Source organism: Giraffa tippelskirchi, chromosome 2, assembly GCF_054371585.1.
Source record: "Giraffa tippelskirchi isolate mGirTip1 chromosome 2, T2T-mGirTip1v1.2.pri, whole genome shotgun sequence".
NCBI lineage: Eukaryota > Metazoa > Chordata > Mammalia > Artiodactyla > Giraffidae > Giraffa > Giraffa tippelskirchi.
The window spans coordinates 170015311-170028502 of NC_137276.1; the positions used below are offsets into that span (position 1 = coordinate 170015311).

At 38.4% G+C, this 13192-nt stretch overlaps 1 protein-coding gene across 33 annotated transcripts in view; it reads left to right on the plus strand.

Moving 5' to 3' along the window:
* The window catches only part of GSK3B (glycogen synthase kinase 3 beta), a 267763-nt gene that overhangs the window by 169526 nt on the left and 85045 nt on the right, over nt 1-13192 (plus strand). For all 33 annotated transcript variants that reach the window (XM_081571915.1, XM_081571924.1, XM_081571923.1 and 30 more), the window contains one exon: nt 1980-2063. In XM_081571915.1, the coding sequence (XP_081428041.1) occupies nt 1980-2063 (84 nt within the window). The remainder of the gene's footprint in view (nt 1-1979; nt 2064-13192) is intronic.

Consider the following 13192-nt stretch of genomic DNA (forward strand, 5'->3'; position numbering starts at 1 on the left):
TAGAATATGAACAGGAAGTAAGGGTAGATAAATATTTGAGTCCATATACTTTCTTCACTTATATTCTTTTTGATAAAGGATCATATGCATAGTAAATGCGTACACACTCACTTCAGTCGTGTGTAATTATCTGTGACCCTTTGGACTGTAGCCCACCAGGCTCCTCCGTCCATGGGATTCTCCAGGCAAAAATACTCTAGTGGGTGGCTGTCCCCTCCACCAGGGGATCTTCCCAACCCAGGAATGGAACCCGCGTCTCCTGCATTACAGGCGGATTCTTTAGCTTAGCCACCAGGGAAGCCCTATATGCATAGTCTTAACACAAATTCCATTACATGGAAATTTAATTTAATAGTTCTCTGTTACCTTGGTTAATGGGTCTGGAAAAATATCTTATTTTAATATAACCGTCGATGTTAAAAAAACAGTCTTAATATCTGAGAGGAGTCTTAACTTAACTAGCAGTTCTCCCACAAAACTAGCTACCTAGATGTGAATTGACACATCAAATTGACACACACATTGATACTTCAAAAAACAGCTTCAATTTGGAATAGAAAATGGACAGTTTTGAAATTTGTAAAATTTCCTGTGTCATCTGTAATAGTCAGAACTCAGAGTCTGATACTAGGTATTATCCTTGTTAAAGCGATTATACTGTAGTGTAGAGTTTCTCAGTTTATCGCTTCAGCTAAAAACATAACAAGTAATGGAATGAAAGATTGATGTTTTATAAAAAGGATTTTAAGTATCACTGTATACATAAGCCCAGCTCTCGTACTCGGTTTAAACAGTCAGAAGGAGAGTCATCTTAAGTTCCCTATTTCCTTTTAGAGGACATGCTAGAACCATCATGGAGTTTATGGAAAGTTTCTAGGGAAGAGGAATATTTGTTTATTTGTGCTGTCATCTTCCAAGAACTGGAGCCACTCTGCTCTAAGACAGTTCTGCTTATTAGGCCTTTTGTCCATAATACATCCCCAACCCCTTTATTTTGGCCTTATTTTCTAAACATAATAGCATTTACCTTCCAAATTCCCAGGTATGTACTTTATGATTGTAGCTCTTCTAAATCATTATTTTAACAGAAATTTTATATTCTGTCCTTTTAGCAAGTATTTTGTTATTCTTTTTCTGTGCTATATATTTTGGACTTTTATTAACTGGATTTCTGACAGTTATGTATATTCTTGGAATTTAACTTCTTTATTTATATATATATATATTAATATGTACTCAAATTTATTACTGTAAAATTTATATTACATTGTTGGGAAGTTGTCATATTGTTTAATGTTTTATTTTCTTGAAACATAACTTTGAAACTCCCCAAAAGAAAAATTATTTGTGTGAGCTATAAATTTTCAGGACTGTACACCTTCTAGTATATCATATTTTAACTTTAGCAACTGATACCTTCTAATAGGGCTAACTCAGATTTTTCACTGCATTTTGGCAAACAGGGCATGTGAGAGTTTTCTTTGCACCCATGTTCATTTGTTTGGTAAGAAGTTGATTATTATTATAGTTGCAAAAAATTATAGTAATGATAGCTCATTTCAGATATCTCTTGCATACATAAACCAGTCCTTCTCAAGCCATTTGTAGTGAGGTACCAGTTTTAAAATTTTTCAGTTCATTGAAGACTGGTATTTTTATACAATACAATAAAAACGAATTATGAGAAAAGTGACACTTAGGGAAATATAGGCCCTACTTTTAACTGTAAGATTCATGGTTGTAAAATTGTTCTTTCAAGTTGCAATAAAAGATTCTGAACACTTATTTTCGATTTCTATATTTATCTTACTGCAGAGCAATGGTCCGACTGGTGATACTGTTTAGTAACATGGATGTTACCTTTTAGCAACATATCTGTAGCCTGCTCTTTGAAGTGCTTAATGTTAATTCAGAAGCATCTTAGTCAATATGAATAGCAGGTATCCTTTAAAAAATATTTTCATGTGTTTCCTTTTCAGAACCGAGAGCTCCAGATTATGAGAAAGCTAGATCACTGTAACATAGTCCGATTGCGTTATTTCTTCTACTCAAGTGGTGAAAAGGTAGGTCCTTAGAACGTGTTTACTGAATATTGTGATGGACTTGATATTCTTCCAGAAAAAGTTTGTATCCTGTCCTCACATCAAAACAGCTTTGCTTATTGAATGGAAGAATTCCGAAACACATATCCTAGTGTTTCTAACCTCATGATATGGTTATTGAATATCATTAGTTATATCAGGAAAATGTTAATGAAATGATGTCATTGTTCAGTCACTAAGTCGTGTCCGACTCTTTTGTGACACCTTGGACTGTAGCCCATGTGCTCCTCTGTCCATGGGATTTCCCAGGCAAGAATACTGGAGTGGGTTGTTATTTCCTTCTCCAGGGGATCTTCCAGACCCAGGCATCGAGCCCATGCTCCTGCGTTGGCAGATAGATTCTTTATCACTGAACGACAAGGGAAAACCCTAATGAAATGATAGAGGGGATTAATTTTTAAGAATTTTCTTCTTAGTTCTAAAGTTCTATATTTCAAAAACTTTTGTTTCTTATGTGCTCCCAGAGCCTGTGATAGTTTACATGTTTATTGGAGGGAAGAAAATGATGTCAATTTGTTGAAGTTGGAAGTATTGGAGGGGAACGGGAAGTAGGAGGACTTTGGACCAGAATGAGACTTAAACATTAGGAAGCAAGTTTAACCTATTCTAGGGATAGATTACATTAAAAAGTTGGAAAAGATGTAGTATTACAGAGCTTCTTGTAAGTGATCACTATTTATTATCACATTTAATTCTGTAAAAGCAAAGGATAAAGAAAGATCTCCTGCTTTGAATTCCCCTTAGCCTCCTACCCTTGGATTTTCTCTTTAAAAGATACAGTGACTAATACCATATACTCACTGAAGCTGGAAGCACAGAAAATCATTTTCTTCAGTTTTACCATGGTCTTTTTCTTTCTGTCTGTTCACTGTTCCTTCTTCCCAAATTCAGTCTTGTCTTTACATTCTTCCTTCACTGGTTTGGGTGAAGAGGGAGGACAAGTAATAAGCACTTAAACTCTTTGGCTAAATTAACATCACTTTGAATAAGTTCATTTAATATTTTGGACCCTTCTGTGTGTGTGTGTGTGTGTGTGTGTGTGTGCGCGCGCGCGTGCGTGTGTTTGAGTCACTCAGTCGTGTGAGACTCTATGGACCATAGCCCATCAGGCTCCTCTTTCCATGGAATTCTCCAGGCAAGAATACTGAAGTGGGTAGCTATTCCCTTTTCCAGAGGATCTTCCAGGAATCTAGGCCAGGTCTCCTGCATTGCAGGCAGATTCTCTACCGTCTGAGCTACCAGGGAAGCCCACATACCATGCATGTACTTCCCAAATTCCTTAGGTTCATAATAGCTCTTAATTTCTAGCCCAGTTCTTTTTGTACTTCACGTATTTCCTAGTGTACCATTTAGTCATTTTCCATTGAATTTTATTTAGATTATTTCCTTAGAAATCTTTTTTTTCCATGACAGAGCCTGTAATATGGGAAAGTACCTGTGTATTAAGCCAGGATTGTGATGTACCTACAGATATATAATTGTTGCGTGTGTATATATGTGTGTGTGTGTGTGACAGCTAAAGTTTTAACAACCATAATTAGCAAATTGGCCCTTTAGTGACTCTCATTTCTCAGGTGTTTTCTAAATTTTTTCCCCCTAAGTTTAAATGATGCATTTTCTTATCTTAGGGACTCTAAGCCCTCATAAGTATTTGAGCTTTTTTATTTCCCAAGCCCGTTACTTGGTTCATGCTATCTTTTTTTTTTAACCTAGCAAACTGCCTGTTATGTCTTTGATCTTATCTGTTTTGACATGTCATTTCTTTTTCCTGCCCCTTCCCAAATAAAATTATGGAGCAGCTATTATGTTCACAGCACTATTATAATGGAATTTTGCATCCCTGTTGGTTTTGTTATTAGATGCTAGACATTATAATACCCCACAGAGGAAAATAAATAAAGGTCAGAATTATTTGTTCCATGAACCACTAAATTGCATGGGGATTCATTTGCACAGGCCTCCCTACAAAACCCCTTAAACATCTTCTTTTGATTGCTTAATTTATATAGCTTTCCCTGAATAATCAACAAGGTCCTATTGTATAGCTCGGGGAACTACATTCACTATCCTGTTAATAAACCATAATTGAAAAGAAAAAATTATATATATATATATATATATATATATATATATATATGCACACACACACACACATACAGCTTTCCCTATATGCCAGGCACTGTTTTGGTGCTTTACAAATACTAACTCATTTAATTCTTACCAAGATAAAGAGCAGAAAGGGAAGAACAAATCTTTCGAACAAACCTTTTGTGGTAACACCCAAAGGCTTACCTGTCTGGCAACCCCTCAAATTTATTTTCCCTCTTTAACTCTGGTGTCTGTTGGTCTGTTTCTCTCTCTGTTGGTTAATTCTGTGGATTTCAACCTCTTTCTCTGGGTTTATGTACCCATCGTTCATTGGGTTTCTACTCAACCTACTCTCCTTGAATATTTGATCATTTTTAAATTTTTGTATGGATTTCCATCTGTCCTGAGCCTTTGTCTTTCTCTCTCAGGGTCTCTTCTCTCTGACCGTCTACTACTTTGGGGGAAATTTTTAAAGAAGGAAAAATTTTCACTCACTATCCTGGCTTTTGACTTCAGTACCACATATATTATTCTGTATGTTCACGTGCTACATAGTTGTATGAATAATTATTTATAACCTTATTAAGAATTCAGAATCTCAAAAGCTTTCCCTTGTTGCCTCATAATATTTTTAGTTATTGGTTATGTAATATTCCACTGAGTTTTTATATTACATAATATTCTTAACTGTTCCCCTATTGTTATTTTTATTTTGAGAATATAGTTAAGCTACCCAAAGGCCTTATCATAATTTCTGTCCATAAGCACTTTCCAGCTCTGGGTAAAAGTTCAGGTAGGATGGCTGTAATATTTGAGATATTTCCACTGACCACAGTTTGACTGAATGGTTATAGGAATAACCATCTTGGTGTCTGTCTCTCTTTGTGCCACCCTGACATTTTAAAAGCTGCCTTTGGAAGTTAAACATAATACACTTTTAGCCTATAGTTGTGGGAAAGAGTAGCCAATGTAACTAGAAGGAAGAATTAAGTCAGGATAGAGACTAGAAATGTGACCAGATTAGTCTCAGTCATAGTCTTCTGGTTGAAATTACTAGTATTTAGTAATTGGAGCATCATGTAGTCAGTTATTATACTCCAAGTTACCCAGTAGATTTTATTGACTCTGATTTAGTTCAGAATAAATAGTACTCTTTCTCCTTGATCAGAGAGAAACGTTTTTTCAATGTTTTGAAACTCTGGGTTTATAATACTTTTGTGAATTCCAAGTATCTTTGTGTCAGTATTCAGCAATAGAAACCTTTCCCTTCTAAATGAAATTTATGAAGAACCTCTGTTCTACAGGTAGAACAGATAAAAAGCAAAGTTGTTCCTGATTGAAACTGGGGTATGAGAACAACTGACTTTGCCTTCTCTGAGTTGCAGTTCACGTTTGTAGAAGCCTGGGACTCTGCAGCAGTATGGAAACCATTTTTTGTTTTTACGAGAGACTTAGATTTTATTTAAATCAAATAATAGTTTTCTTTAAGAAATATTTCTCTAAGTAACTTTACATATAAAATTGTTTTACCTGTGGTTCATCATAGTTTGATTATGGAGTAATAAAAACTATCTTCCTTAAATAAGACTCTCCCTCTTTTTGTATGAGAGACAGTTTATAAATAGCAAGGATGTCCAGTTGATATTATTCCTCATACCAGCTTTGCTGTTGATAGTAACTGTGCAGAAGGCTGTGTTCAGAAAGTGAGGTTTGTACAACTTCCTCTGGGATCAGGGAGAAGAATGGTGTGCTTGATTTTGACTGTTTGTCACTAGCCCTGGAGAGAAAACGGTTGAGGTGAATCCATTATGAAAAGTCAAGAGCTCTGGCTTTGTACCCAGAAATACTTGGGTTTGCATCCTATTCTTGTCACTTTATAGCAGTATGACAGGCAGTGTTACTTTTGAAAGCCCTTTTCAACCCTTGTCATCTGTATAGTAGGGATTTTGTAAGGAAAAAAATGTAATATAAGTGCTTATCATAGCACATAGTGTATAATTAACACATTAGCTTACTATTTTACAAATTACTGAGTAATAGCAAATATATATGCACTTGCTGTGTGTCCAGACATTGCTCTAAGCCCTTTTACACATACTTTATATCTCACTTCACCCTTACTGCAACCCAGTAAAGAATGGGTACACTGTTACTATTCCTGTGTTACAGAAGAAGAAATTTAGGCAGTCAGAGTTAAGTAAGCTATAGGCCTAAGACTCATACAGCTACGGAGTGGCAAAATTAGGAGTCAACTCCACAGTCTGTCTCCAGAGTTTGTGTGTTATTGCTATACAATTTAGCACTAGAAGCAGTGTATCTTAATAATGATTGTTAAGCAAAGGGAGATTATATAGTGTCTACTTTGGAGAACTTTTAGAAGTAAATAGCCTTTTGCTGTATGATAATAATAGTGTATATGTGCTCATTCAGTCATGTCTGACTCTTTGTGATCCCATGGACTGTAGCCTACCAGGCTCCTCTGTCCATGGGATTTCCCAGGCAAGAATCCTGGAGTGGGCTGCCATTTCCTTCTCCAAGGGATCATCCTGATCACAGAATCAAACATGCATCTCCTGCATTGCAGGTGGATTCTTTACCAGTGTGTCACTGGGGAAGCCCAATAATAATAGTAGTAATAGTAAATAAATAGTAATAATAGCCCAAACTTATATGGTGCTTACTATATGACAGGAATTAATCTAAACACTTTTTTTTTTCTTTTCTATATTTTTGGAAGAGCTTTTGAGGGGATTGTTCTTAATTCTTCTTTAAGTGTTTGTTAATATTTACCATTGAAACCATCTGGCGCTGGCCTTTACTTTTGGGGAAGTTTTTGATCACTGATTGAATCTCTTCTTGATAAATAAGTTTGTTGAGATTTTGTATTTCATATTGAGTCAGTTTAGTGATTGGTGTGTTTCTAGTAATTTATCAGTTTCATCTCCATTATCTAATTTGTTGGTATACAATTTGTTCATCGTATTCTGTTATAGTCCTTTTATCTGTAAGGTCAATAGTAATATCCTCACTTTCATTTCTGATTTAGTTTTTTGTGTCATCTCTCTTTTTTCTTTGTCAGTCTAGCTGAAAGTTTGTCAATTTTGTTGATCTTTTCAAAGAACCAACTTTTGTTTTCCTTGAACCTGTTTTTTTCTGTTCTCTTATTTTATGTGTGTTCTCAGTCAAGTCTGACTCTTTGCAACCCAGTGCACTAGAGTCCTCCAGGCTCCTCTGTCCGTGGGATTTTCCAGGCAAGAATACTGGAGTGGGTTACCATTTCCACACCTCAAGGGGATCTTCCCAACCCAGGGATCAAACCTGTGTCTCTAGCATTGGCAGGTAGATTCTTTTACCACTGAGCTACTTATTTCTGGTTTAATCCTTATTATTTTCTTTCTTCTGGTAGCTTTAGGTTTAGTTTCTCTTCTTTTTCTTGTTCTTTAGGGTATAAAGTTAGGTTATTGATTTAAGATCTTCTCTCTGTGTATTTCCGAGTACTGCTTTGCTGCCTCCATTGAGTTTTGGAATTTTTGTTTTTGTTTTCATTTATCTCTTAAGTGTTTCCTAATTTTTCTTGTTTAAAGAAGTGTTGCTTTATTTCCTCTTTGGCCTGTTTGGTTGTTAACAGTGTGCTAAAAGTTTGCTGTAACAGTTTGTTACAACAGTCTGCTATAATTTCCACTTGCGTTTCTCTTACCTTGGGCCATGGGTAATTCCTCTCGCCGCTGCCGCCAGCCCCCGGCCCCCGGCCTCCGGCCCCGCCTAGCCCCTGTCGGCCGCCGCCCCCGGCCACCGGCCCGGCCTAGGCCCTGTCGGCTGCCGCCCCCGGCTCCCGGCCCCCTGCCTGGCCTAGCTCCTCTCGGCCACGCTTCTGCGCCGTCGCAGCCGCCTCGCTTCTGGTAATAGCAAACACCCTATTCCCACAACACAAGGGAAGACTCTACACGTGAACATCACCAGATGGTCAACACCGAAATCAGATCGATTATATTCTTTGCAGCCAAAGATGGAGAAGCTCTATACAGTCAGCAAAAACAAGACCAGGAGCAGACTGTGGCTCAGATCATGAACTGCTTATTGCCAAATTCATACTTAAATTGAAGAAAGTAGGGAAAACCACTAGTCCATTCAGGTATGACCTAGATCAAATCCCTTATGAGTATACAGTGGAAGTGACAAATAGATTTAAGGGACTAGACCTGATAGACAGAGTGCCTGATGAACTATGGACAGAGGTTCATGACACTGTACAGGAGACAGGGATCAAGAAAATCCCCATGGAAAAGAAATGCAAAAAAGCAAAATGGCTGTCTGAGGAGGTCTTACAGATAGCTGGGAAGAGAAGAGAAGCGAAAAGCAAAGGAGAAAAGGAAAGATATTCCCATCTGAATGCAGAGTTCCAAAGAATAGCAAGGAGAGATAAGAAAGCCTTCCTCAGCGATCAGTGCAAAGAAATAGAGGAAAACAACAGATTGGGAAAGACTGGAGATATTTTCAAGAAAATTAGAGATACCAAAGGAACTTTTCATGCAAAGGTAGGCTCGATAAAGGACAGAAATGGTATGGACCTAAAAGAAGCAGAAGATATTAAGAAGAGGTGGCAAGAATACACAGAAGAACTGTACAAAAAGGATCTTCACGACCCAGATAATCACGATGGTGTGATCACTCACCTAGAGCCAGACATCCTGGAATGTGAAGTCAAGTGGGCCTTACAAAGCATCACTATGAACAAAGCTAGTGGAGGTGTTGGAATTCCAGTTGAACTATTTCAAATCCTCAAAGGTGATGCTGTGAAAGTTCTGCACTCGATATGCCAGCAAATTTGGAAAACTCAGCAGTGGCCACAGGACTGGAAAAGGTCAGTTTTCGTTCCAATCCCAAAGAAAGGCAATGCCAAAGAATGCTCAAACTACCGCACAATTGCACTCATCTCACATGCTAGTAAAGTAATGCTCAAAATTCTCCAAGCCAGGCTTCAGCAATACGTGAACCGTGAACTTCCAGATGTTCAAGCTGGTTTTAGAAAAGGCAGAGGAACCAGAGATCAAATGGCCAATATCCGCTGGATCATCGAAAAAGCAAGAGAGTTCCAGAAAAACATCTATTTCTGCTTTATTGACTATGCCAAAGCCTTTGACCGTGTGGATCACAATAAACTGTGGAAAATTCTGAAAGAGATGGGAATACCAGACCATCTGACCTGTCTCTTGAGAAACCTGTATGCAGGTCAGGAAGCAACAGTTAGAACTGGACATGGAACAACAGACTGGTTCCAAATAGGAAAAGGAGTCCGTCACGGCTGTATATTGTCACCCTGCTTATTTTACTTATATGCAGTGTACATCATGAGAAACGCTGGGCTGGAAGAAACACAAGCTGGAATCAAGATTGCCGGGAGAAATATCAATAACCTCAGATATGCAGATGACACCACCCTTATGGCAGAAAGTAAAGAAGAACTAAAGAGCCTCTTGATGAAGGTGAAAGAGGCGAGTGAAAAAGTTGGCTTAAAGTTCAACGTTCAGAAAACTAAGATCATGGCATCTGGTCCCATGACTTCATGGGAAATAGATGGGGAAACAGTGGAAACAGTGTCAGACTTTATTTTTCGGGGCTCCAAAATCACTGCTGTTGGTGATTGCAGCCATGAAATTAAAAGACGCTTACTCCTTGGAAGGAAGGTTATGGCCAACCTAGATAGCATATTTAAAAGCAGAGACATTACTTTGCCAACAAAAGTCCGTCTAGTCAAGGCTGTGGTTTTTCCAGTGGTCATGTATGGATGTGAGAGTTGGACAGTGAAGAAAGCTGAGCGCCGCAGAATTGATGCTTTTGAACTGTGGTGTTGGAGAAGACTCTTGAGAGTCCCTTGTACTGCAAGGAGATCCAATCAATCCATCCTAAAAGAAATCAATCCTGAGTGTTCATTGGAAGGTCTGATGTTGAAGCTGAAACTCCAGTACTTTGGCCACCTCGTGCGAAGGGTTGACTCATTGGAAAAGACCCTAATGCTGGGTAGGATTGGGGGCAGGAGGAGAAGGGGACAATGGAGGATGAGATGGTTGGATGGCATCACCGACTAGATGGACATGGGTTTGGGTAGACTCCGGGAGATGGTGATGGACAGAGAGGCCTGGCGTGCTGCAATTCATGGGGTCTCAAAGAGTCGGACACGACTGAGAGACTAAACTGAACTGATAATTTCCACCCGTTTTGAATTTTTTGATTTCTGGTTTTATTTCATTGTGATTAGAGAAGATGCTTTGTATGATTTTAGTCTTTTAAAACTTACTGAAATTTGTCTTATGGCCTAATATATGACCCTATTCTGGATAATACCCCATGTGCACTTGAGAAGAATGTGTATTCTTCTGTTTTGGGATAGAGTACTCTCTTTGGATTTTTGCATCTTTATTCATATTCTTTAGCCATCTTTTTTTCTTTTCCCTGTTCATAATGACTTTGTCTGGTTTTGGTATCAGGGTAATACTGGCCTCATAGAATAAGTTAGGAAGTGTTTTCCTCTTCTATTTTTTTGAAAAATTTCGTGAAGAATTGGTATTGTTTCTTCTTTGAAGGTTTGGCAGATTTCTCCAGTGAAGCCATTTACAACAGATGACTTCTTGTGGTAAATTTAAAATTACTAATTCACTTAATCTACTTGTAATAAATGTGCTTAAATATTCCATTTCTTTTGTCCATTTTGGTGATTTTTTCCATTTCATCGTAACTGTCTTATTTATTGACATAAAGTTAATATTTTTCCCTTAAAATTATTTTTGTTTCTGTAAGGTCAGTTGTGATGTCTCTGCTTTTATTCCTGGTTTTGATAATTTGAGTCTTCTCTTTTTTTTGTTTTTGGTCAGTCAGCTAAAGGCCTGTCAATTTTGTTGATTTTTTTTCCTCAATGAACCAACTTTTGGTTTCATTAATTTTTTTAATTGCTTTTCTGTTCTCCAACGTATTTATTGCTGTTCCAGTCTTCATTATTTCCTTCCTATGGATTTATTTTGCCTTTTTTTTTTTCCTAATTTTTCAAGTAGAAGTTAAGGTTATTGATTAGAGATTGTTCCTCTTTTAAACATCATATATTGGTCAAAGGCTATATTTCAAATCCCATTAGCCAGTTATATTTTTATCCTTTACCATTGGATGTGTGATTGGCTTGAATGCTATTGTCATAGTTCAGGAAGTTCATTATTTATTTGCCACATGTTGAACCAGGGATTGATAGATCAGAATTGCCCCTCTCATTGTTCCTGAGAGGCTATAGCCTTGGACACTCACAATCTTTTTCCCTGCCAGGATGAATGTGATTTTACTTCCTGGGAGTTGCTCTTGGCTCAGAGTGGCTTATTGTTTGCTCAAGTGTATGGTCAGAGGTTATTTGTAAGCCACTTGTAGCAGTGGTACTTCTGCTATATGTCAGTATATCTGTGTGCAGCTCAGGGAATGCTTCAGGTTCGTCGCACATCCTGCTCAGTTATCAGCTGTGCACATCCTTATCAACTTACAGAGATGACTGTAATTCCAAGTAGGCTCTTCTCGACTATATTTTCCTTTGGTTCTTTGTTAAACTTATGGTGCCTTGCCTTGTTTGTGTCATGAGCCTACCAGCTTCCTCTTAATTGCTGTCTACAAAGATCTCCTTTTATACAGTTCATGAGGTTCTCACGGCAAATATGCTGGGGTAATTTGCCATTCCTTCCTCCAGTAGATCACATTTTGCCAGAACTCTCTGTTATGACCTATTCATCTTGGGTGTCCCTGCATGGCATGGCTCATAGCTTCATTGAGTTACGCAAGCCCCTTTGCCACGACAAGGCAGTGATCCATGAAGGGGAAAGATTGAGGGCAGAAGAAGAAGAGGGCATCAGAGAATGAGATGGCTGGATGGCATCACTGATGCAGTGGACATGAACTTGGGCAAATTTCAGGGGATGGTGAGGTACAGGGAGGCCTGATGTGCTGCAGTGCATGGGGTCATAAAGAATCAGACAATGACTGGGCAACTGAACAACAGCAAAGATGTCCGTTGGTTTTAGGCAACAATTATAGGCTAGAGTTCTTCCTTCTGTATTACAAATAGTTAACGTCTTGCAATAGAGCACATAGCCTGTCTTTCTCCCTGGACAGAACCCCTGCGCTCCCACCCTAGAAATGGATGAGGACTCACTTTTCCCAGAGTTACACCCCCACTGTATGAGAAGGCACCGAAAGAGGGGCAATAGCAATGGCACCCCCTAGTCTTCACAAGTTGGCCCTCCCAACATGGAAGCTGTTCCTGTGAGCAAATTGAGGATGAGACTGTCAAGGGCTCCAGCCTACTATGCTGGGAGTAGGGCTTCTCTGACTTACTTGTGGGGACTGAGTGGGGGAAGAGAGAGACAGTTCTCTTGGCTAGGATAAATCTTTTGCAACTTGGGATGCAGCTTGTCCCTCCTGGGGTGAAACCATAGTCCTTGACTAGGATCTGAGAGGAGAGGGTGCTGTCTGGAGTAGAGTGCTGGATTGTTGTTGTTCAATCGCTCAGTCATGTTCAACTCTTTTGCAGAGAGAGTGCTGAATAGAGCTTCCCATACATGGAGATAGGATGACAGGGTAAAGGTGCAGATCTTTGCTAAAATGCTATAGATTCTTGCAGTTCTTACCAAGATTTGTTTCTTACTTGCTGTGTGCCCTTAGAACAATTTCCAGATATTTCACACAGTTCTTGGCTAAGCATTTTATCATTTTGCTTTGCTGAGGAGATCTGAACTCCTTGCACTGCTGTTCCAGAAGTCTTACTCCCCCTCTTACTATTTTCCACACTTTGTGGACTACTTAGTGAAATTGTTATTCTAGGTAGAAAAGATGAATAAAATAGAGGCCTCCAACTACAGTGGATGCATACTGTAGTGTAGAGGGATAAATGTAAAAAATAATGACTGAGCATATGTTAATCATCTTATGTCTTTTTACCTCATTAACTTTAAGTTTAAGCAAACACAAAAAATTAG